General features: G+C 37.4%; 1 protein-coding gene across 7 annotated transcripts in view; it reads right to left on the reverse strand.

Annotated features, from left to right (window-relative positions):
• PCCA (propionyl-CoA carboxylase subunit alpha) overlaps positions 1 to 22,745 on the reverse strand; it is a 413,047-nt gene that overhangs the window by 197,617 nt on the left and 192,685 nt on the right. For all 7 annotated transcript variants that reach the window (XM_078432172.2, XM_078432163.2, XM_078432167.1 and 4 more), the window contains 4 exons: positions 22,426 to 22,569; positions 20,986 to 21,060; positions 16,639 to 16,707; positions 14,660 to 14,735 (listed from right to left, as the gene is read on the reverse strand). In XM_078432172.2, the coding sequence (XP_078288298.1) occupies positions 14,660 to 14,735; positions 16,639 to 16,707; positions 20,986 to 21,060; positions 22,426 to 22,569 (364 nt within the window). The remainder of the gene's footprint in view (positions 1 to 14,659; positions 14,736 to 16,638; positions 16,708 to 20,985; positions 21,061 to 22,425; positions 22,570 to 22,745) is intronic.

The following is a 22,745-nucleotide window of genomic DNA, read 5'->3' on the forward strand; positions in this document are numbered from 1 at the left end:
CAGCAGGACCTATTTTGCATTACTGTCATGAAGTACAAATGAGGTAACGCTTAAGGCAATGCCAGGCACTCAGGAACATTCATCAGTGTTGTGCTCATTATTATCCTTTCACATGAGAACCGATACACAGCAGAAGACAATGTGTAGTTAATCAACATCAGACATGGGAGCCTGAGCAGCTCAGTCCGTTAGGCATCTGACTCTTGATTTCAGCTCAGGTCACAATGTCACAGTTCAGGAGCTCGAGCCCCACATTCGGCTTGTGCTGCAGGTGTGGAGCCTGCTTGGGATTCTCTCTCTCCCGTCTCTTGCTGCCCCTCCCTCTCCCCCTCCCCAAAATAAACAAACTTTAAAAAAAACACATCAGAGGGCAGATGCGCTGAATTTCAAGCCTCAGCACTGACCTCCCTCCCCAACTTCCAGTTTCATATCCTATAGGAATCCAGTTCCTCAAAAGTTTACACCTCTCTATCCAGAGAACATAGCCATCCTACTAGGTGGCGTTTAGCAAACTCAGGACACAAATCAGACCACCCCCTATTTTTGTATATCGAGTTTTTTTGGAATACAGAAGTGTTTACATACAGTGTGTGTGCTCCAAGAGTCAATCAGTTGTAATAGAGACCATATGACCCACAAAAGTCTAAGCTATTTACACTCTAGCCCTTCCCTGAGAAAGGTTGTGGACATTGGCTATAAGGTTTTTAACAATGTTGATATTCTGAGCAAATTAGTCTACACCTATCAACATTTATTCTAAACCTACTGGTCATGTGGCAGCTAGATATCACACACAGGAAAAAATATGAGAGCAAACACTGTAACACTATAGTACCTGCTTTGGGGGAACTTTCAGTAACCAGTCACAGAATAAGAAAATTACAAAGAAAAGAGACTTAAAACTAAGAAATTGTGATCTAGAGAGAATGAATCATATATCTAAAGTTTAGTAAAATAGAAATTGTAATAGTAATATATGTTTAAAAATATGACAGCCTGCGGGTTTCACCGAAAATGTGATTTCCATTTTTTACACAGTAACAAGAGTCTTAGCAGAACAAAAGACTCCACAGACACAGACTCTATTTTCCTGTCTGTCCTACAGCTGGACCTGACAAACTGATTTCCAGACAAGGGGCTAGAAGTTAGAGTGATGTGCCCAATTCCAGCCTCGCTTACTTGAAAAGAATAATTACTTGGGCTTCCTTTCCTCCCTCTTCCTATGGGCTTCCTGATATGGCAGGAACTCAGCTCTGGAAATGAAGGTGAAACAGAGCAACATGTTGGCAGGAGGGGAGGGAGGATCTCCTGGAATGACCACAGAACCACAGGACACAAACTTGCCCCATCAGCACAGACCAGCCAGCCAGTTAAATGAGAAGTAAATAAGATTCTATCTTATTTATACTACTGTATTTAAGAATCTTTGTTAAGGCAGGTTACCCTGTACTCTCATGTATACATATGGGGGAGAAGGGCATACTTTCCAATATGATTTCCTATTTCTGAGCCAACCAACTAGGCATTTCTCTATGCATCTCTTTATACTAGACAATGTTAGCAAACATGTGCAAAAATCTGAGCATTATCTGTTCCTCACTCAGAAAATACCAAGTGCCTAAAAACTTTATAAAAGCCAATTTTCAATCTATTCAAACTGCTTCAAAACATTTAGAGAAAGTTCCCAATTAAAATATTAATGGTATTCCTTTAGCTACATAAATTTCCAAGGAAGAAGTTATCACATACAGACAATGACCTAATAAGTATCTTTCATAGCACATGCCCCAAACAAATTATCTCAACCTTGCTCTGTGGGTAATGCAGTTATCCCAACCTTGCTCTCTAGGTAATGACTTAGCCAATATTCAACCACTCATGTGTTGAAGGGCTGTTGTGATTATGTGTATTTCTACGAGGAAAGTACTGGAAGGTGTAAGAAACTTCATCTGATGACACAAGTATACCTCACAAATTATTGCAAAAATGTGACATCTTCGTCTACTACAGGTGATATTTGGGTAGATGAAAATGAAGAGCAACTGAAAGCAACATGCTACGAGTGCTTAGAAAGCCAAACACAGTAGGCAAGAATTTAAAATAAAAGACTCCTTGAAAGAGGTCAGGCTGTGAAAGGGAACTGAATCCCTTTGTTGCATGTTTTACAAACAGACAAAACTAAAGCGCTTTTGAAGAAGGAAAGGGAATGGCTTGCCAGAAGAGATTTCTATGCATAGGCAACAACAGATGTGGCATTCCAGGAAGAGAGAAGTATCTGTGACTTACGCAAATCCTCCTAGCTGGGAAAAGAAATAGAGAAAGACACAGAAGGACACAAAGATGGGTAATATAAGGGAGGAACAAAGAATTCTCATGTTGTTTTGGACACCACCAGGTATTTGTGTGGAGAGAACTGGAAGATGGGCACCGTGGCCAAAGAGCATGAGCAAAGGAGAGAGCTGTGTGCCTAAGAAGTCCAAGGGGGGGGTGGGGGGGGGGGGGAACCAGGTCTGACAGTCATGCAAACATTTTACCTTTCTTTGAGAGCAACCAGAAGAGTTGAAGCAGGGCAGGAACGACTACGTTTGAGCTCCAGGAACCATGCAGGCTGTTAGTGGACTGGGGTCTGGGGAAGGGTGAGGGTGTAAGTGGGAAAAACCATTAGCTGACAATTGCAGGAGACATGTTGAAAAACTGCAAGGCATCAGACCACAGCAAGAGTGTGGCCACTACAGACGGAGAAAAGCAGATGGACTGGAGAGACATTTAGCAGGCAGAGAGGGCATGGTGATTTAGTGGACATCAATGGGGGAGACAGAGGGACCTGGCTGGCTCAGTCAGTTAAGTGTTCAGTTGTAAGTTCAGGTCCCATGGTAAAGATTACTTAAAAATAAAATCTTTAGGGGCACCTGGGTGGCTCAGTCGGTTAAGTGTCCAGCTCTGGATTTGGGCTCATCATGATCTCACGGTTCATGGGTTTGAGCCCCACATTGGGCTCTGTGCTAATGGCGTAACGCTTGCTTGGGATTCTCTCTCTCTCTCTCTCTCTCTCTCTCTCTCTCTCTCTCTTTCTCTGTCCCTCCCCTGCTTGAGCTCTCTAAATAAATAAACACTTTAATGAAAAAAATAAAATAAAAACTTAAAAAAAAAGAATAGGGGAGAGGAGTCAATCACAACATGCACCCTTCTGGCTCTGCCATGCTACATGACTGAAGACCCCACTTACAGACAAGAAACAGGTTAAGAGGAAAACATGTGATTTACTTTGGGCAAGTTCAACTGGAGAGGCCTGGGAGAGTAGACTGATGGTATCCCTGTGGTTAGAGTTCAGAAGAACAGGTCCGTTAGAACAGAGATCCACCCCCAACACAGAACACATGGGGGCAGATGCCCACATGAAGAAATCCAGAAACAGAAATGCAAGACAAAGCCAGCAGTATGCAGCTTATCCCTATACAATAACTCAAGTTTGGAAGAAGAAAACATCCTAAAGGAGGGACTGGAAAGGATGAAAATACGAAGATCAGGGTGCAGCTGGAATTTCATTTCCAAAAAAAAAGTGTTCTTAGGTGCAATTTAGTATTTCAAAATGTCTCCATTTGTAAGCTTTTAGATAAATTATAAATAATGTAGAATCTAGGAGCACCTGGATAGCTCAGTTGATTGAGCGTCTGACTCTTGATTTCGGCTAAGGTCATGACCTCTTGGTTCATGTGATCAAGCCCCATGTCAGGCTCTGCACTGATAATGGGAAGCCTGCCCATGCTCTCGGTCTCTCTCAAAATAAATATACATTTAAAAAAAAGTAATAAAGAAAGGCAATCTAACTTTCAGAATTTCTGTCCTTCCCTCCTCCCTCCAGTTAAATAAAAATAATAGTGTTTACTTACAAACTTCCTATTTCGTATTTAACTTTACTAGCTCTCCTGTTACAACCTAGTGATAGTATAAATTTTCTTGTTCCTCTGTGAGGCTGAAGTCAAAACAGCATCAGACTGTCTTCAGGAAACTCGAACATAAAGTTTCAGAAATAATGATCATCTGAACAAAAATAAGATTGTTTTCTGATAGTGATCAATTTGTGATTGAGGACATCAAAAAATTACAATGTATGCAGTTTCAGGGCGCCTGGGTGGCTGTTTGTTGAACACCTGACTCTCAATCTCAGTTCAAGTCATGATCTCAAGATTCATAGGTTCGAGCTCCAGGTCAGGCTCTGCGCTGGCAGCACAGAGCCTGCTTCGGATTCTGTCTCTGCCCCTATCTGCCTCAAAATAAACAAACTTAAAACTTTTTTTAGTAAAATGGATGCAGTTTCAGGCACCTGAGTGTCTCAGTCAGTTACGTTTGCCTCTTGATTTTGGCATAGGTCATGATCTCACAGTTTGTGGAATCGAGTTCTACATTGGTCCCTGCACGCTGACAGTAGGGCCTGCCTGAGATTTATCTCTCCCTGGGCCCCTCTACCCTACTCATGTGTGCTCTCTAAAAATAAAATAAATCTTTTAAAAAAATAAAAATAAAAATAAAGGGGTGCCTAGGTGGCTCAGTTGGTTAAGCATCCAACTTCGTTTGGCTCAGGTCATGGTCTCGTAGTTCATGAGTTCAAGCCCCACGTCGAGCTCTGTTCTCTCAACTCACAGCCTGCTTCTGACCCCTCTGTCTTCCTCTCTCCCTCTCTCTGCCCCTCCCTCACTTGCACTCTCTCAAAAATAAACATTTAAAAAGTAAATAAATAAAAATAAAATGTATGCAATTTTACAGGATAAATGATATGTTGTTTTTTTTTTTTAATTTTTTTTTTTAACGTTTATTTATTTTTGAGACAGAGAGAGACAGAGCATGAACAGGGGAGGAGCAGAGAGAGAGGGAGACACAGAATCCGAAACAGGCTCCAAGCTCTGAGCTGTCAGCACAGAGCCTGACACGGGGCTCGAACTCACGGACCGTGAGATCATGACCTGAGCCGAAGTCGGACGCTTAACCGACCAAGCCACCCAGGCGCCCCAATATGTTGTATTTTTATTACAAATTCAAAGTTGTAAAAAGTGATTTTAGAGAAGTCAAAGGAATTATAAGCAAACATTAATTTACTTTGTGGATATCAAAGAGCAGAGCCACTCAAGCACACAAATGAAGCACGGACTTTCAAAACTATTTCTACTTGAATAGTAAATAGAGCATGAAAACAGACTTTTATCTTGCTAAATGATGTTTCAGGAATAAAATTACTACACAAAAGCATTTTCTCCTTAAATGTTCTCTGAATGAAAGATTACATATTACTATGCAAAATCAAATCATTATGTTTTTCTTTCTGAAGGACTAGAAGATGAAACAATGGCTAATGGCAGACAACCAAAATCTAGGTGCCTCAACTGACTCCAAAGACTACTGTACATTCACTGATTCTAAAGCCAAATGGGGGAATAATCAAAGAACTATTTTTTTCCCTAAAAGCACAAAAGAACAGATAAATGGGACAAATCACTGGACTGTTCAAGAGATATCCTACACATCTGAAAGTTACCATTTTGTACATAGTTACTTTTTTTCCATGTCCCAGGAAAGACAATGCTGTTTAAAGCAATCTTGTTCAAACAAGAAGTCGGTAGCGGAGGTACTCTGAGACATAGTTTATAACTTCAACGATATTATTAATCACATACTCATAAAAATTATGGCTCTCAGTTTTAGACAGGGAATTGAAAATGACCTCTACCAAAGTTCACAAGGTCCCATCTGTATGGGAAATCACCACCAGGCCACAGAAGAGACGACCCCTAGGAGCGGCTTTCTCCTGACTACCTGCTGTTTCCAAAACACTGGCCAGACGTTAGCTGCACACACTGCCAGGATCAAACAGAGGCCAAAAGTCACCGCTTATTTCATGGGGACTCAGAAATTAACTTTAACCAAATTACATCTTTGCTCTCAAGATTTTTTTTTAACAAAAGCTCACAATCCGCTTAGGAAAAAAATTATTTGAACAAATAAGCAGTTATCCAACAAGACAGTAAATTGTCCTTCACAAAACAATTTCTTTAAGCCCTCTATCCTTTAGATTTTATCAGATAAATAATATATCATCACAAATGCATCTGTTTTTATTCCTTAAATAAAACTCCTCAGGTTTGGGAGGAGGGGACACATGCTCCTCTTCACCTATTTTTTAAACTTTTTATTTTGGAACAATTTCAGAATTATAAAAAAAAACTCATAAAATAGTAGGAAGAATTATTGCATATCCTTTACCCCAAATATTTATTTATTCACTTATCATTTATTTATCATATTTTTTTCTCTTTACACACACACACAATTCTTCTTAAACATCTGGTGGTAAGCCAAAGACAGGATGTCTTTACCTCTCCACACTTCGGTGTATTTCCTAAAACCAAGGTAACTCTCTCATGTAATCACAGTACAATGACCAGATCTGGAAATTAACATTGATAACAGTATCATCATCTAATCTACAAACCTTGTTCAAATTTCATCAACTGTCTCATTTATGACCTTTACGACAAAAGAAAAACATTTTTTTTTTTTTTCTGGTCCAGGAACTTATCCTGCATTAGTTGCCACGTATCCTTGGTTTCCTTTGATCTAGATAAGTTGATCCACTTTTGTGTTTCTTGACCTTGACACTTTTGAAGAGTACAAGCCATTTATTTTGTACACTATCTTTCAATTTGGTTTGTCTGCTGTTTCCTCACGATTATATCCATGTTATACATTTTGGAGAAGGACATCACAGAAATGATGTGCTATTTTCAGTGCATCATACCTCAAGAGGCATGAGATGTTGATATGTCCCATTACCAGTGATGCTAACTGTGATCATTTGGGTAAATTGCTAGGTTTGTCTATTTTAAAGGTGTTATAGTTCCCACTGTAATTAATTAGCATCACCTGGGGATATACTATGAAACTATGCAAATACCTGTTTCTCATCATATTTTCACCCGCTTATCTTAGCATCTGTCATTGATGATTCTGACCCTAGACAATTTGGTGTTTACCCCATGGGGATTCTTCTATATTTATAAGTTAAAAATCTGCTGTAGAGAAGAGCTGTGCCTCTTGCCTCTTTTATCTTTCTTATCTATTTATATCAGTATGGACCCACAGGCTCTTGTCTTATTCCATGGGCTTTAATCCATCGCTAACATTATTTATTTTGTTGCTGAAGTTTTCCCAGATTGGCCAGTGGGAAACCCCATAGAGCTGGCTCCTGTGTCTTTTTGACATATCATCTTTGAGCACTTGATTACTTTCTTATACAAGATGTTTCAGGCTCATCTTACACTCTTCCGGAAATCAGCCGTTTTATCATGGAGTAGTGGTTCCATTTATGAGACAATGGTATTTAAAAAATAAGATCTGGGTTCCTGGTATGCTCATTGCTATGGGTGCCAATGTTTCCATGACCTCTCAGCAAGCCAGTGGTTCTCAGTTGAGGGTGATTTGCCCCCCTCCCTCATGACATATGGCAGTGTCTGGAAATACTGGGTTGTCACAACTGAGGAAATGTTACTGTCTTTTAGTGGGTAGAGGCCAAGAGTGGTGATAAACATCCTACAATGCAAAGGATACCCTCCTGCACACACAATAAAAAAATGTTTACCCCAAAATGTCAATATTGCTAAAGAAACCCTGAGCTACAGAATCTGTGTATATACACACACATGTGCAGTAACACATTTATACAGTTATTTTTCAATATATATTAAAAACCATGAGTTTCCATTGATACCTCCAATTTCAACTCAATACATAGGACTCATTTAGAATGGAAATCCTCATCCATTTCCCCATCTGTAACCTCTTTCTCTGACAAGAAGAAATGTCACTCATCTTATCCACAATCCATGTATTTATTTCCTTAATCCCAGAATATACAGAAACTGGTTTCAGAACTGCTAACCCATGAACTAGGAAAAACAAACCTACTAACTACAGTTCAATGTTTGCTTCTACTGTTTTTTAAGCCTGAGGATATGCAGTTAAAATATGCTTAAAAGTTATTTAAAGCTAGTTTTTTTTTTATCTCTCTCTCTCTCCCTCCATCAGTACATTATTCATAAAATTCTGTCCACTGTTGGTATTCCATTTAGAGCTTTTCCCCCAGAATGTCAATAATTTTATTTGGAAATGTTAATGTCAGAATTCTAAAAGTATAATTGGAGAAGCCTCTCTCCTTTAACTCAGGTACTTCATTTCCCATCCCCCAATCATTTCTACCAGATGAGGATCTGGGAGGTACACCCTATAGGTCCACCATCTTATTAGCTCTGCTCTTGTGTATGTGTGTGTGTTTCCACAAATAAGCAGATACATGTATATATTCTTATTCCCCCTAATCATCCACCAATATCTAGTCTATTTTTCCTTTAATAAGAGAAATGCTACTTTTTAGCTTAGTATATGGCCACCTTGGTATCAACCACATTGTTCATCTTCCTGGCAGATAGGTATGACCATGTGATTAAATGCCAATAGGATGGGAGCAGAAATAAAGGGTGCTTTCTAGGTTATGCCCTGAAAAAAAATGGGTGTGAACTCCCCTTGCCCCTGCCACCTTCCTGCTGAGGCTGGATGATGGGCATAAAAGCAGCCACTCTGGAGCCCCCAAATGAAAACCATCTGCTGTGAATCCAAGTCTCCCTACCAGCCCTTGACAATATTTCCTTTTGGGACTATGACATGGTAAATATATTAAATTTTATCTTTCACAGGTCACTGTATTTTTCATTCTCTTTGTTATAACTGCTTAGACTACAGCCTAACTATGAAGGTCCTTGGGTGGGAAGAGGACTGAGCATTCCAGCAAATGAAAACAGAGAAGCAGGAAGGAAGGGAAAAAAAAAAAAAAAAAAAGAACATGAGACAAAGTTGTGTAAATGACCAAAGAGTCACATGAGGGCAATGGGGAAATATTAAAGGGTTTTAAGCAGGGTTGGGATTATACTTTAAATTTTATGCTGTTAAAACCAAAGAATGGATTGGTGCAGACAAAGAGTATTTACAGAGAACCTGTTCAGAAAGCTCTTACCTGAGCCATGACACACATAGCTGGAGTATGGGATAGCACAGCCAAAGAAAGGAAATAAAGGTTGTTTAGATGAAGTTACAGATCAAGCCCCCTCAAAATGCCTCAGAAACCACTTTTCTGAGCCAAACGGTTCACCTTCCTACCAGGTACTTCAAGGATTTTGCACCCATCACCAGAAGGGCTAGGTTCTCTGGCCATCCCTCATCCTTGGAACATCAGCTGACCTAACCACTCTCACTTCCCCAAAACACCTCTTCCAACTCTTTTCTAGGCCACTCCACAATGTTTTCTGAGACTGCTGCTTCATGATTACCACTCAGGTCTACTGAGGGTTCAGTATTTTCATGGAACATTCCATCTATCTCCTTGCCTCACTGAAAACCTCAGTGACCTCAAGGACCTCACTTCTCCAGCAACCTTCACATACCTCCTTGAGATCCACTGTCACTTCTAGAACATTACCTCTTCTAATCCTTGGAGAAAATTCTATTTCCTTGAGGCTTATTTCAGCTGGCCAAAAAAGTCTTCCCCAATTCCCTGTCATCTATCGACATCTCTTTTAACAACCCAACATTCGCTGCAGAATTTATGTCACCTGGAAGACGCAGAATTTATGTCACCTGGAAGGAAGAACCTTCCTTCCTTCCCCTAACTCATGTCACCATGAGTATGACCCAGGTAACATCCTCACCACTCAGCTCTTTGGATCTCATTTCAAATTACCTATTCTTTCACTTTAGCCACCTAATCCCAGAGTCAAACCCTAAAGTCATCTAGTGTTCACTAAGTGCACCATATTCGAAATCACCAACTCAAAATAAATTGCTTTCCAACTGCAACCCCTATCTTTCCACCTCCTTTCCCAAGAGACTTGACTGGACCAATATTGAAACTTCCAATCTAGACTATGAGACATTCTGGAAGTCAGCTGCCCTTCACTCTTATGAAGAATTAATGATACGAAATACAAAAAGAGCAAGATAATAAAGAGAAATAAATAAAAGCAACGTGTAAACTCTAAGTGGACCATAGGTGGTGTTAAAAAAACAAACAGATAAACAGATATAAAAAGACACTTAGCAAAACTAAGGAAACTTGAAATACGGACAGTATGTTGGACGATATTATGAGATTCCTGTCAATTTTCCTTGGTGTAATACTGGTTTTGTGATTTTGTTGGAAAACGATCTTACTTTTAAGATCCATGCTGAAATATTTAGGAGTCATGTGTCATGACATCTGCAACTTTCTTTCAAATAGTTGAGGAAAAGAACAAGGAGAGAAGGGAGAGAGGAGAAGGAAGAAGAGCAAGGAGGAGGAGGAAGGAGAAAGCAAAGAAAGGTATAAATGGAGAGATAGAGGGAAAGATGTAGAAAAGCTTAACAATCTAAGTGAAGAGCATACAGGTGTGCAACGTACTATTTGTTCTTTTTCTCTAGGTTTGAAAATACCTAAAATAAAAGGCCTGGGGGCAATGTATCAATATCAATATATATTATATATAACATATATAGGTATGTATTATGAGAGAGAGAGAGAGAGAGAGATCTCAATCTGACGTGTATACATCCACATCTTTCTCTGTGCTCATCCAAACACAGTAAAGATACTTCAGGATGGGAAGGTGGCTTAACTGACGTGAGGCTGCACCACACACACTACTCTGCGAACAGCCTTTCTATTAACAATACATACAGACAGGCCTTCAAGTACCGGCTGTGCCGCAACTTATAGTGAAGACGCACAGTAATTTATCCGGTCGTTCATCCATTTGGTGGACATGATGGTTGATTACAATTTTGGCTACTTTAAATGCTGCTGTCACAAATGTCCTTGTAAATATCACTTCACAATTCGGTCTTTTAACTCTGAAGGATAGATTCCTGAAAATTGCACAGCTCAAAGAGTATGCACTTTTAACATCCAACACCAGATTATCTTCCCAAAAGACAACAGTCAGTCATATTCCAAACAGGCCTGAGTGCGCTCTCTCCTATATTTCACCTCCACAGTAAGTTATCAGTCTTTTTAAAAAAAAATGCTGCCACTCTGGGGAGCTGTTTGAAGGAAACACAAAGTGAGGTACTCTCAACAGAGTCACTTGTGAGAGTCACCTAAGGCAATGCTCACATTACTTCCAAAGAACCAAAAGCAAAGGTGGGAAAAGAAAAATGCCTCCCCCATCTGAATTCCCACCATAGTTTTTCACTCCAGTATTATGGCGTCTATAAATTTATGTCCTTTCTATATGCTTCATGCCAAGTTTACCAGAAACTCCTTGAAATAGGGCTACTGTCACTCATTCATTAATTCATTCAACAAATACTTATTACTCACTGACCATATCAAGCCCTAGTAATACACACGTGAACAAGATAAACACCATCACTGCCCACATGCACCTAATATTCTTATGGGATAATCCAACATTTAGCAATTAGTCAGGCAACTAATATTTTAATTATAGTTACGGTAAATGCTTTGAAGAAGCAGAACAGTGTGCAATGAAAACAAGTACCCAGCACACAGTACCAGGAATGACCCCAAATGGGTTTTCAATGTTATCTATCTATGGCTTCATCAATTTCCCATGTCACTGACTGACTGATAATGACTCATGACATATGATCTTTAAATATGCGGTTTTACAACTGTAATGAGAGAAGGACAAAAGAAGATAGGAACTCAAGTTATTGAGCTGGTACTGTGCCAAGCCCTTTTGTGTACCTAACTTCAGTTCATCTTTGCTACTAATTTATAGAGCAGAGGCTAATGCTCCACTTTTAAATGTAGAGTATGAGATGAAGGGAGACAAAGTAACTTGACACAACTCACATAGTTACTAAAAGGTGTTATGACAGGATAGGAACCTAGGCCCCTCTGATTTCTATTTTATCAGAGTGAACCAAAGGCCTTTTCAAACTAGGCCTGGAAAAGGGCCTGGAAAATACATACAAAGTTAGGAGAATAACAGCAAGCCTACTACTCTGTATTAAGTCACTTTAATTTAAAAATGTGGTAACTGGTGAACATTTATTACACACACACACACACACACACACACACACACACATTAAGTAAATTCAGTGGCAAACATTTATTTAAATATAAAAGATGAAAAGTGTACTCTGTAAATATGTTAGAGTATTCCTTTCAGAATACAGACAGAGGAGAATACAACGCTAATATTTTGACCAACTGCCAATACGCCATGGCACTATATTACATCAAAGCTTAATAGAGATGTGATTTGACAAAATATTCTTACACAAATGGACTATCTCAAATTCATGAATTTACCACTCAAGCTCATTAGAACAAAACCGAAATTAACCAAAATCCAACAATTCAACAACCATAAAAAATTACAAAGATACTGATGGGGGGAGGAATCTAGAAAGCTCTTACAAATACTTTAAACGCCTCTGGGGATAATATTCCCAAGTACCTTGTTTATGTCTGTATGTGTGTGTAGTTAAACACACAGAGACCAACATACACCCAAATTAGATGTGTGTTCCAAACATGCACTGAAGTATTTCTGGGGGAATACTATTTCTAAGGAAAATAAACCCCTCCAAGCCTACTTAACCAATGTACAGAGAAAATATGTAGCTGCTGCTCATGATGGCTCATGATGGAACATGGCAGAGTTTAAAAACCAGTAAATACTCCACAATTAAGGCTGAAAAGAACTAGAGAATGAGCTAGAAAGAACGTGAAGGGGATTTTTCAAATTTGTATACGCTTTGGATACTGAGGTTATGGATTTTATTTTTAGGTTCACTTGAGAACTGTTTTCCTTTCATTGACAGAGGTGAATTACTAGCACATGAGATTAGATACAATCACTGATTACCTGTTAGTTAACAAATGGGAAGAAAAGAGAGTGACAGTAAAAGGGAAGGGAGGGAAGAAGTTTCTCCAGGTATAACAAAAGAAAAGCTAGAAGAGAAAAGTGATTAAAAGTAATGATTATATGACTTAATTGCCATATATTAAAACAAGAAGAGGGGTGCCTAGGTGGCTCAGTTGGTTAAGCGTCCGACTTCGGCTCAGTCTCACGGCTAGTGAGTTCGAGCCCCGCATCAGGCTCCATGCTGACAGCTCAGTGTCTGGAGCCTGCTTCGGATCCTGTGCTTCCCTCTCCCTTGACCCCTCCCCCGCTCACAATCTCTCTCCCTCCCTCCCTCTCTCTCTCTCAAAAATAAACATTTAAGAAAATTTTTTAATGATCAGGGAAAGGAAAATATGTAAAAATGGAGTCACTAAATTGTCCTGAGTCACTACTGTACAGTTGTACAAACTGTTCACTGCATATAGGCACTGGGTCAAGGGTGCAGAGTAAGGGTTTAATATGCTCCATTGCCAAGCTGGGCTCTCTGTCTCAGGGCTGGATGCGCCCAGAAAATGGAGCACTTTTCCTAATTCACACAAAGTTGTAGTCCACTTGCCAAGCCTTCTGACCTACAGGTCGTGTCCACTCAAAGGGAAGCCTTTTGAAATTACATAAAAGCTCTGTATGGACTTGAGAGGCGCTAAGTAATCATACTCCACCAACATTCTATCCCCTCAGCCTCCAATTCTAGCCTCCCAGCTCCACTGTTTTAGTAAGCCATGAAAAAAGAACAAAACTATACAGCCAGTCCTTCCTATGGGAATGTTCGTAGACCCACACTATTCACTCATAATTCAAAGTGAACTGTACTTTAAATTTGATGTTAAACTCCATTATTCTTAAGTTGATGATAATTTATGTTGGACTAAAATGAAATGATCTTTTCAATGCTAATAAAAAGTTGCTAATACAACTTACAACATAATTTACTCCTTAAGGGGAATTAGTATAACTTTGCTTTAATAATTTAAATAAAATGGCTGTGGGGCACCTGGTGGGCTCAGTCAGTGAAGCATGCAACTCTTGATCTCAGGGTTGTAAGTTTAAGCCCACACTCGGTGTAAAAATTAGTTAAAAATCTTTAAAATAAACAAATCAATAAAATGGCTACTCCTGATTCAGTTATCACTCCACATTCTACAGGCCATAGGACTGGACTTTGTTAGACATTAGAACTGACGTCTATGTACATGAGGCGACACTGTTACATATGCTACAAGACATTCCATAATTTGCTCTAATTTATAGACACAAAAGGCTATTCCCTCACTCTCAAATTAGTCAACCGTAGGTCACTATATTTTATAGCTCCATATATTCTTAAGCTTCATACTTCAAAACACCATCAATAACAATAAAAGACAATAAGTAGTTAATTTGCTGCACTGGCCTATAAAAGACTTTAGAAAAAAGAACCATTTCCCATACAATACATACCTATAAAATACTAAATATTTGTCTAGGAAAGGTTATGCACCGTAAGGTTAATTAAAGAATTTAAGGTATATATGTAAAGTATAGGGCTGCTAAGGAAAATAAAATACCTATTCTTAATTAGTATGTCTAATTCAAGCTTTTCTTATTTCTATTTAAATACATAGTAAGCACATTTTCTACTGAATTCTCTAGTTAGCACATCTTCAAGCTGTTTTCTAGAACTGGACACCATGTGTAATACCAAGACCTCAAATATTTGTTTTTACCTCGAATAACATAATTATCCAGTGCATCTTCCATTCTCTTCAGTGCTTCAGTTCTATCAGAACCATATGTGATCAGCTAAAAGCAAATAAACAAAAAACAATTTACATAGATAGATACCAATCTATCTAAAAGTCAAACAATTCATCCTAATAAAAATCAAAATACTTTGTAACAGGTTTCCCAAAACATCCTCTGAAATTTCACAGTAGCTCAATTTCTAATATAAAGTATGTCAATTAAGATTTTTTTAAAACTCAATAAATATCAGAATCAAGATATTTCAGACTTTTCTCCTACATTCACTATCACAGAAAAGAGCTATTTGAGATAAACAACAACATAATAAAAATAACCATAAAAAGTTTAAAAGGAAAGATATCAAAATGTGAACATTTGGGATAGAATATAAACATCTGGAATAGTGAAGGATCAGGCAAGATTTTTCTCTCCCTACGAAAATGTCGTTTCCAAGTCTGATACCCTGCATAGCTAACTTTTACACATAACATAGCATAGAAGCAAACTGTTCTTGTATTACAAAAACAGAAGGGTCTTACTGTTCTATATGATTTTGTGCCTATTTATAAGAATCTTAAACAAATTAGCAACTAAATACAAGCAATAAATAATATTTTATTGCTAATTTGCTTGTTAAAATAAGACTTTACCTACTCATAAAATATTTTTCTATTACATTAGTCAGTCTATAGTTTACAATTACTTTGGTACATTTCATCAGCTCCTCAGTATCAAGCCAGGTTGGAAATTTACTTGCAGGCCACTTTTCTGAACAGAAATGTATTCATCAAAAAATGGAACCACATATATCAAAATCAATCTATAATTTTTTTGTTTTTTTATTTTTAAATTAAATAGCACTTCTCTAACAAATGAAATACCTAAAGGTCACTTTAATAATGTTACTATAAAAACTTAAGTGAAAAAAAATAAAAAAATAGTTTGCTACAAATACATAAAAAGTACTTGGGGGAGAAAACCATCTGACAAAGGGTTTTTAGTAAAAAAAAAAAAAAAAAGTAATAATAAAATCGTTCTTCGGGATAGGGAAAACAGGATTTTCTAAATGAAATCCCCAGGTTTTGTTGGTTTTTTTGTTTTTTTTGGGTTTTTTTTAGCGTTTATTTTTTGAGAGATAACAAACACAAGCAGGGGTGAGGCAGAGAGAAAAGGGGACAGAGGATCCAAAATGGGCTCTGTGCTGACAGCAGAGAGCCCAATGCAGGGCTTGAACTAACGAACCAAGAGATCATGACCTGAGCCGAAGTTGGATGCTTGACCAACTGAGCCACCCAGGCGCCCCCATGAAATCCCCAGTTTCAACTACTGCAGTCAGAATCCTACATTTTATGAGATCTTAAGATTCTAATGATTTTGAAAGACCTAAAAATTTGAGCAGCACTGTTAATTTATTCTGGGAAGTCAAATTTCAAAAGACAGGTGGGCAAAAAGACATCTTGTACTCTAACATAAAACTTAATTATGTGCAATCACCACAAGTAATTAGTGATTCATAAAAATGGAAAAGAAATGGTAAAAAGTATTCCAAAAAACATGACCTATCAGCTCAACTCCTTGACGTGGCAAGCCATCCATACTTCCACCTCAGGTAATTTCTAGGGATGACCAAATAACGTAATTCATGCTCACTGTATCGGCTGCATTGGAGCCACTGGTTAGATAACTTTATTATTGTTGGGGGAGGGGATCATCATTTGATTTGATTGGGGACGAGCAAATGACTGACTTGATTGGGGAGTATTACAAAGTAACATGCTGTTGAAATTTCTCAAGAGAAAGAAAATCTGCTCTGCTTTCACTTTTCCATCAATGCATAATTACTTGTTTAATTACACAGCACATGATTCAGAGAAAGGATCAATTTAAGATTTTTTAACTTTAATACTTCCACTGTCTTTCAGGAGAAAAATGTACAAAGCCATTAAGAAATCGAACTAACTTTTGAAATCATTGGATCATAATAAATGCTAATGTCACTTCCTGGTTGGATGCCGCTGTCAACCCGGACCTGGAAGAAAGAAAGAAATGAAAGTAACTTCATATTGTGCAGATATTTTTCTAACAACAAATTTAATTTCCAAGGAGCAGAAGGATAATTTAATCTCAAGTAACATTTCAACTTCTGGAAAACAGAAGAACAATCTAAACCATATAGAGACCAAATTATCTTGATCTGTTATACCATGTAGTATAATGCATTTTTTTGTTCTCACTCTAAACAAAGGAACGAAGAAACTGCAAAAAATAACAACAATAAAACTTTATACATCACTATCCTGGGATGCATTTGTAGCTATTTGATGGTGTCTTCCAACTGAAGCATGGCATGAATGATGCCCCTTCTAGGCATACTCCCCACTGTACCCTTCTGAGAGCTTCAGGGAGGACCCCAGTCAAGCCATGCAGCAGGACTCGGGAGTTCTGCTCATCAGCTCTACAAGAACGCTGGTCCTGCGACTTTCATGTCTGTAACACTTTCCTTTTTTGCCTTACCCTCTCAACTGTACATTTTTTCTCTGTTACTGTCAGTCCCCTGAGACTTTAATGTTTACACAGCTTTTCTCATAGCTTTGCTTTGTAAGGACACAGCCCCAATTAGAGTTCTGATTTTGCAATTTTCATGGGGGAAAAAAAATAGCCCAAGTTCAAAATATTCTTTTGAAGAGCCTGATTGCTGTTAACCAGCCAACAAGTTAGTTAGTACATCGCTGATTCTTGTTTTCATCTCCCAGTTTGATACCAGCAGTAAGGCACAGAGGTTAGCCATGTAAAACTTTTAAAATGAGCAGTTGCTGAGGACGAAATATTTATTAAATTATTGTGCCTAAGTTTTGGAATCTGAGGTATTTAAAAGCTAATCAAAATACTTAAGACTGTCAAGCATGTCCTAGGGGTCTTGAAGATAGAGGAATTTAATCGAAGCTGCCAGAACAGCAGGACTTTGATGCCCAACATCGTAAAGGGGTGGGAAGAGAAGAGCGGAAGCTCACATAGCTCTTCACCTGTGGGAAGAAGCCTTCCTAATAAACAGCAGCTCATCTGTCTGCAGCAAGGCAGAAAAAGGTCAACACAGCGGCTGTTAGGCCTTTAATATTTTAATTTAGGCAATTATCAAGGGACCACATGTAGAACCTCTTGTCTAGGATATCCACATGAGGGTATGATGATGGCTTTATTATACAGTGACATCAAAAGATAAAGCATAGTTTCAATCTTTAAAAAAATCACACTACTATTATTCTCTTCGTAAGGTTTTAGAAGGTAACACTATAACAAACTCAGAGTGCTTTTATCTCTGCATTTGCAAACACAAAAGTATGGTTATTTGTATTTACATTCACATTCATATATGAAAATCTCAATTTTAAATGACAGTCACTCAGCACACTTAAAAATATCCTGGCTTTCTATTTTCTGAAAACATACTTCAGTGCTATGAAATACACAGTGTTGATAAAAACTAGAAAAGAATTAATGGGGCAGCTGTGAAAGCAATAAAATCATAATCTACCCTCTCCCCACATTTACAGAGCCCCCAAATGGCAGCTGGCATCCAACTTACATAGCAGAAAAGAGCCTTCTGAACTTGTATTTTCTTAATTTTAGTAGCAAAAAGTTAAAAAGCTTATTTTATCACCAGGTATTATTTAAAACCAGAGCATGCTTGCTAAAGCTGTGTTTCCAATTGAGATGGGTAAAAATTCTAAGATCTTTGGCTTTAAATATATCCTCCTATTTGCTATGTAAACTGCTACAAACCTACTGCAGAACTTTAATGTTCAACCCACTGGTAAAATAACATAGACAGTAAAGATTATTTGTTACACTCTTCTCTGGTTCATAATTTAAAATTTTAGTCACTTTGAACAACACCATTCTGAAAGTTAAGTTACCTAGGGCTCTTAGATATAACTATTTCATTTACTAAAATTATGATCACAGAAGGTATGTCATTTTAATTTAAAAATACATAGGGTAAAATCAAGAGGTATTATACATAATCAACACACATCTCTAATCAAACACATGTCTCATTAGCAAATCAACATTTGTAATTTAAAACTGTAACAAAGCATGAAGACTCTGACTTATAATTTCCTGCTTATGTAGTTTTCAAATAATCATCAGCTTTTTTTTTATTTCTAACAATGAATTCAAAGTCAAACTAAGTTGCTATTCCCCGATGGAAACAAAGGCTACACACAAAAACATATATATATCTTAGCTTTTGCACACAAAGCTTTAAGAATAAGTCAAATGGAATTGTAACCAAATTTCTGAGAACAAAATTACAGAAACTACCAAATTTATAAAATGTGGTGATCAAAGACACACACAAAAAATCTTCCACAAAGCCAGAATGAGTAAATTGTAGGCTTAAAAAAGCAAGTGAAAACTACAAACTGTAAGTTAACGTTGAAGTATGTATTCCTGTGACCAAAAAAAAAAGGGGGTAATAACCAAAAAGTTTCCTAAATTAAAACCAACTGATCTAGTTAAAGAGGCAAGTAGGAAACACCAACACCCAGGCACCTGTGTATTGAGGGTCTCAAGCCATTGCTCAGAAAACATCTAGCGTAATTTAAATGTCTTTCTTCTGTATCAACGGTAGACCGTGTGAAACTACCAGCCGTCTCCCACCCTTCATGCTCCATTCACCTCTCCCCCTCAGTCCAACTCCCAGCCCACCATGTCTACCTGACAAGTGACAGCCCAATCTGATTAAATGCTTCCAAGGGAGGGGACTCGTGGGCCTCCATGACAGGCCAAAAGTGATCACCATGGAGATACATAATTACAGCTGTCAACGCATCTACTGTCCTGCTGACATCAATTTGATTGCTCCCAGCAATAATGATAGACAAAGCTTGGTGTGCACTCTCCCGCACCCAATCACTTTATCTATTCCTTGGTCCATTTAGCTGACATGCAACATTCACACAAGCAAATAACAGCAGTAAGCAGAACATTTAAGGCATTTTAATTGTTTTTTCTTTCTATGGATGGCTCACAACTGCAAATGTTATTACATAAAACTCCTGCTGCAGCATTAATTGAAGAAAGATTTGGTGGGACAAAGACTGTAGGGGGTATAGTTTGTCCATTATCACTTGTACTTTCAACAGGTCTCACGTTTGAAAATTGCAAATTGCAAAAACTTGCGAGGGCAAAATGTTTGACATCCTGTTAGCTATTACAACATGGTGAAAACTTCTAACAACTAGAGTAATCATTATGAATTCTTATTTAATACTTTTTTGTTTGATTAAAAAAATGTTTAGATATGTCCCTATGATACTGGTTTTCTCATCTGCTATTTAACGTCACATAATGCCTGTTAAATCTTTACAATTTTTTTTCTGCCTTCAGGCTTTGAACACAGCATGGAGTCTCCCAGCCTAGAAAGGGTCAAGTCTCTTCAGAACGCATATGGGCAAAAACAATTTAAAAAGTGAAATAAATCATATATCCAATAACATCTTCAAATTTAGGATCCTTCCTGTAATCTTTCACCATCTTCATGCCAGTAATCAGACTGAATAATCATATTCACAGATGGTACCGCCTTGTCATCCACTAGTTAACATAATGGTATGTGTGTGTGTGTGTATATATATATATATATATATATATATATACACACACACACATATATATACACACACACACACATACATACACACACACACACACACACACTACCTTAAGAAAAAGGGTATGCCCTTGTTCTTTATATGCAACAAAAACTATTTAAAGAACACTTATTAAATATAGAAGAACTATGAATTAAGTGGACAGTGATCACTTTTCTTTAACTGGTAGAAATATGTACTTCTTAAAGTACGTGACACTTAATAGAATGAGGCACACTTTGTTTTCCTTAATCCATTTCAATTAAGAGGCTGAATTTCGTGACATCTGACTATACAGGGAAGCTAGGTTAGATTTATTGAAAATATTAAAGTAATACAGAAAAGTCATTTCCCATTCTTAGGATCCTGTGATCTTTTTCATTACCATTTTCAAAAGAATTGGGAACATTGTAAACTATCATTTATTCAGAAGTCAGATGTCTCTAGACTTCCCTGTGAAGGGAATTCTGACTTCCCTACACATCACCAAGTACAAAATATTTTTTTAAAAAAATAACAAAAAACTGTGATTTATCCACAAATTTCACTTGTCCTTCTATTTACACCCTTTGGTGTTGACATGCTTTAACATAAAAGTATGACATAAATCAAGATTTTAACCCCTCACTTGGCATTGCAGCTTAATGACTTACACCAGGTAGATGTATTGGTTCTTGGTACTGAGACAATCTCCCAACGGACGGTAAACCAAAAGACTTGTAGGGGTCCTGAAAGTTCAAAGGAAAGGAAGCACAGTCTTTGAAATATAAATCAGCAAAGTAAGGTTAAATATTTATACAATGAAAAAGCATTTATAGATCTATTTTCAACACACAGTATTTACCAAATCACGATTTCCTAAGATCACTGTCTTATACTCACTCTAGATTACTTAGAGAAGTATTTAAAAATTAAACTGAAATGTAAGCAGAATTGAGCCTGACCTTAGTCATACTTTATTGAAATTGGTAAAATTCCAACATTTTATAAATTGTCTTCAAATGCCTTGGGCAAAAATAAAATAACCTAGGCGTTACATCAAAACATCCCCAAGTTCAGAACAGCAACTGTAGTGCACTAAAGATAACTGTTTTTCTTGCTCTCAAAACAGTTCACATATGGCAAAATTGGAGAATTTTGGTTCTTCAAGTAAAGACCTGAAAAAAAACTTTTCATGTGCTATTATTAGATATATGCCTCACTTGTAAATATCTTAGATCATCAGAATAAAAATTAAATGAGTTCAGTGTCATAACAATACCATTTAAAATATGATAAAAAGCAAGAACAATAACCCGGGCAAGTATATTCTCAAGATCCTTGAAAAACATTTCAAAACAACTTCAAGTATTCTTAAACACAGGTACCATTAATTTATTTTTTTTAAAGGACTTTGAATTCTAAAAGCAAAAGATAGTATTAAATGCTTCCTTGAATTGTTTCACTCATTGAAAAAAGCATTTTCAGATGTTGATTGCTTTATTATCTGATTAATATAGTTATAAGATAATACAAAAGTTTTGGACTGAAAGCTTAGGAGTAAATTCCATAATTAAAATTATGAATGAAAGCTTTGCAATTTAAATTTCAATCACTACTTTCATGTAATCATAAGGTTTATCAGAAAATAAACTTGCAAAAAAATTTAAGTTAATATTAACAACTAATGTGTATGCAGGGTAGGCTCTTAAAAACAAAAAGCAAAAGACAAACAACAACAGAGAAATAAATGATTCTGTTCGTTTCAAATGTGATCTGAAAACAAACAAAATAAAAACCCTGGTCCATGCAAACATACTGAATATTTAACAAAAGCAAGAACATTTAACGAATGCTTTGTTGCCCCTTAAACTGATTGGTGGCTATCTTGCCCGTGCACAGAAATACACAGAACTTAAACAAACTCGGTCTTTTAAAACTATTTTGCATTGCGTCAAAACTGCCCCCTCTTTTGCCTGGTTTGATTCTCTATTACATAAGCAAACACATCACATGGGTTATGAAGCCCTAACTTGCTCTTGCTGTTTAGTTTTCCCTGGTCCCATGTCTCGGGACACAACCACCATGCTTCCTGTGAACATCATTCATTTTACCTCAGCATACACCCGACATTCAACTGCCCAGCCGTTGATGGGAATATCAGCTTGTTTGTGCCTGAGAGGGTAACCCTTGGCAACACGGATCATTTCTTGGACTAGGTCCAGGCCAGTAATGCATTCTGTGACAGGATGCTCCACCTGCAAGGCCAATATCTGCCAGTCAATAGGTGTAGGAAAAGGGAATAAACAGAATAGGCAAGAACAATTTCAGCAGTTCCTGGACAAAATGGGGTTAATTATACATAACATTTAATCATTTTTAACTAAAAAACCGAGAGAATAAAACTAAACAAGCACAATCTAATACAAAGCAT

This window comes from Panthera onca, chromosome A1, assembly GCF_046562875.1.
Source record: "Panthera onca isolate mPanOnc1 chromosome A1, mPanOnc1 haplotype 2, whole genome shotgun sequence".
Taxonomy (NCBI): Eukaryota; Metazoa; Chordata; class Mammalia; order Carnivora; family Felidae; genus Panthera; species Panthera onca.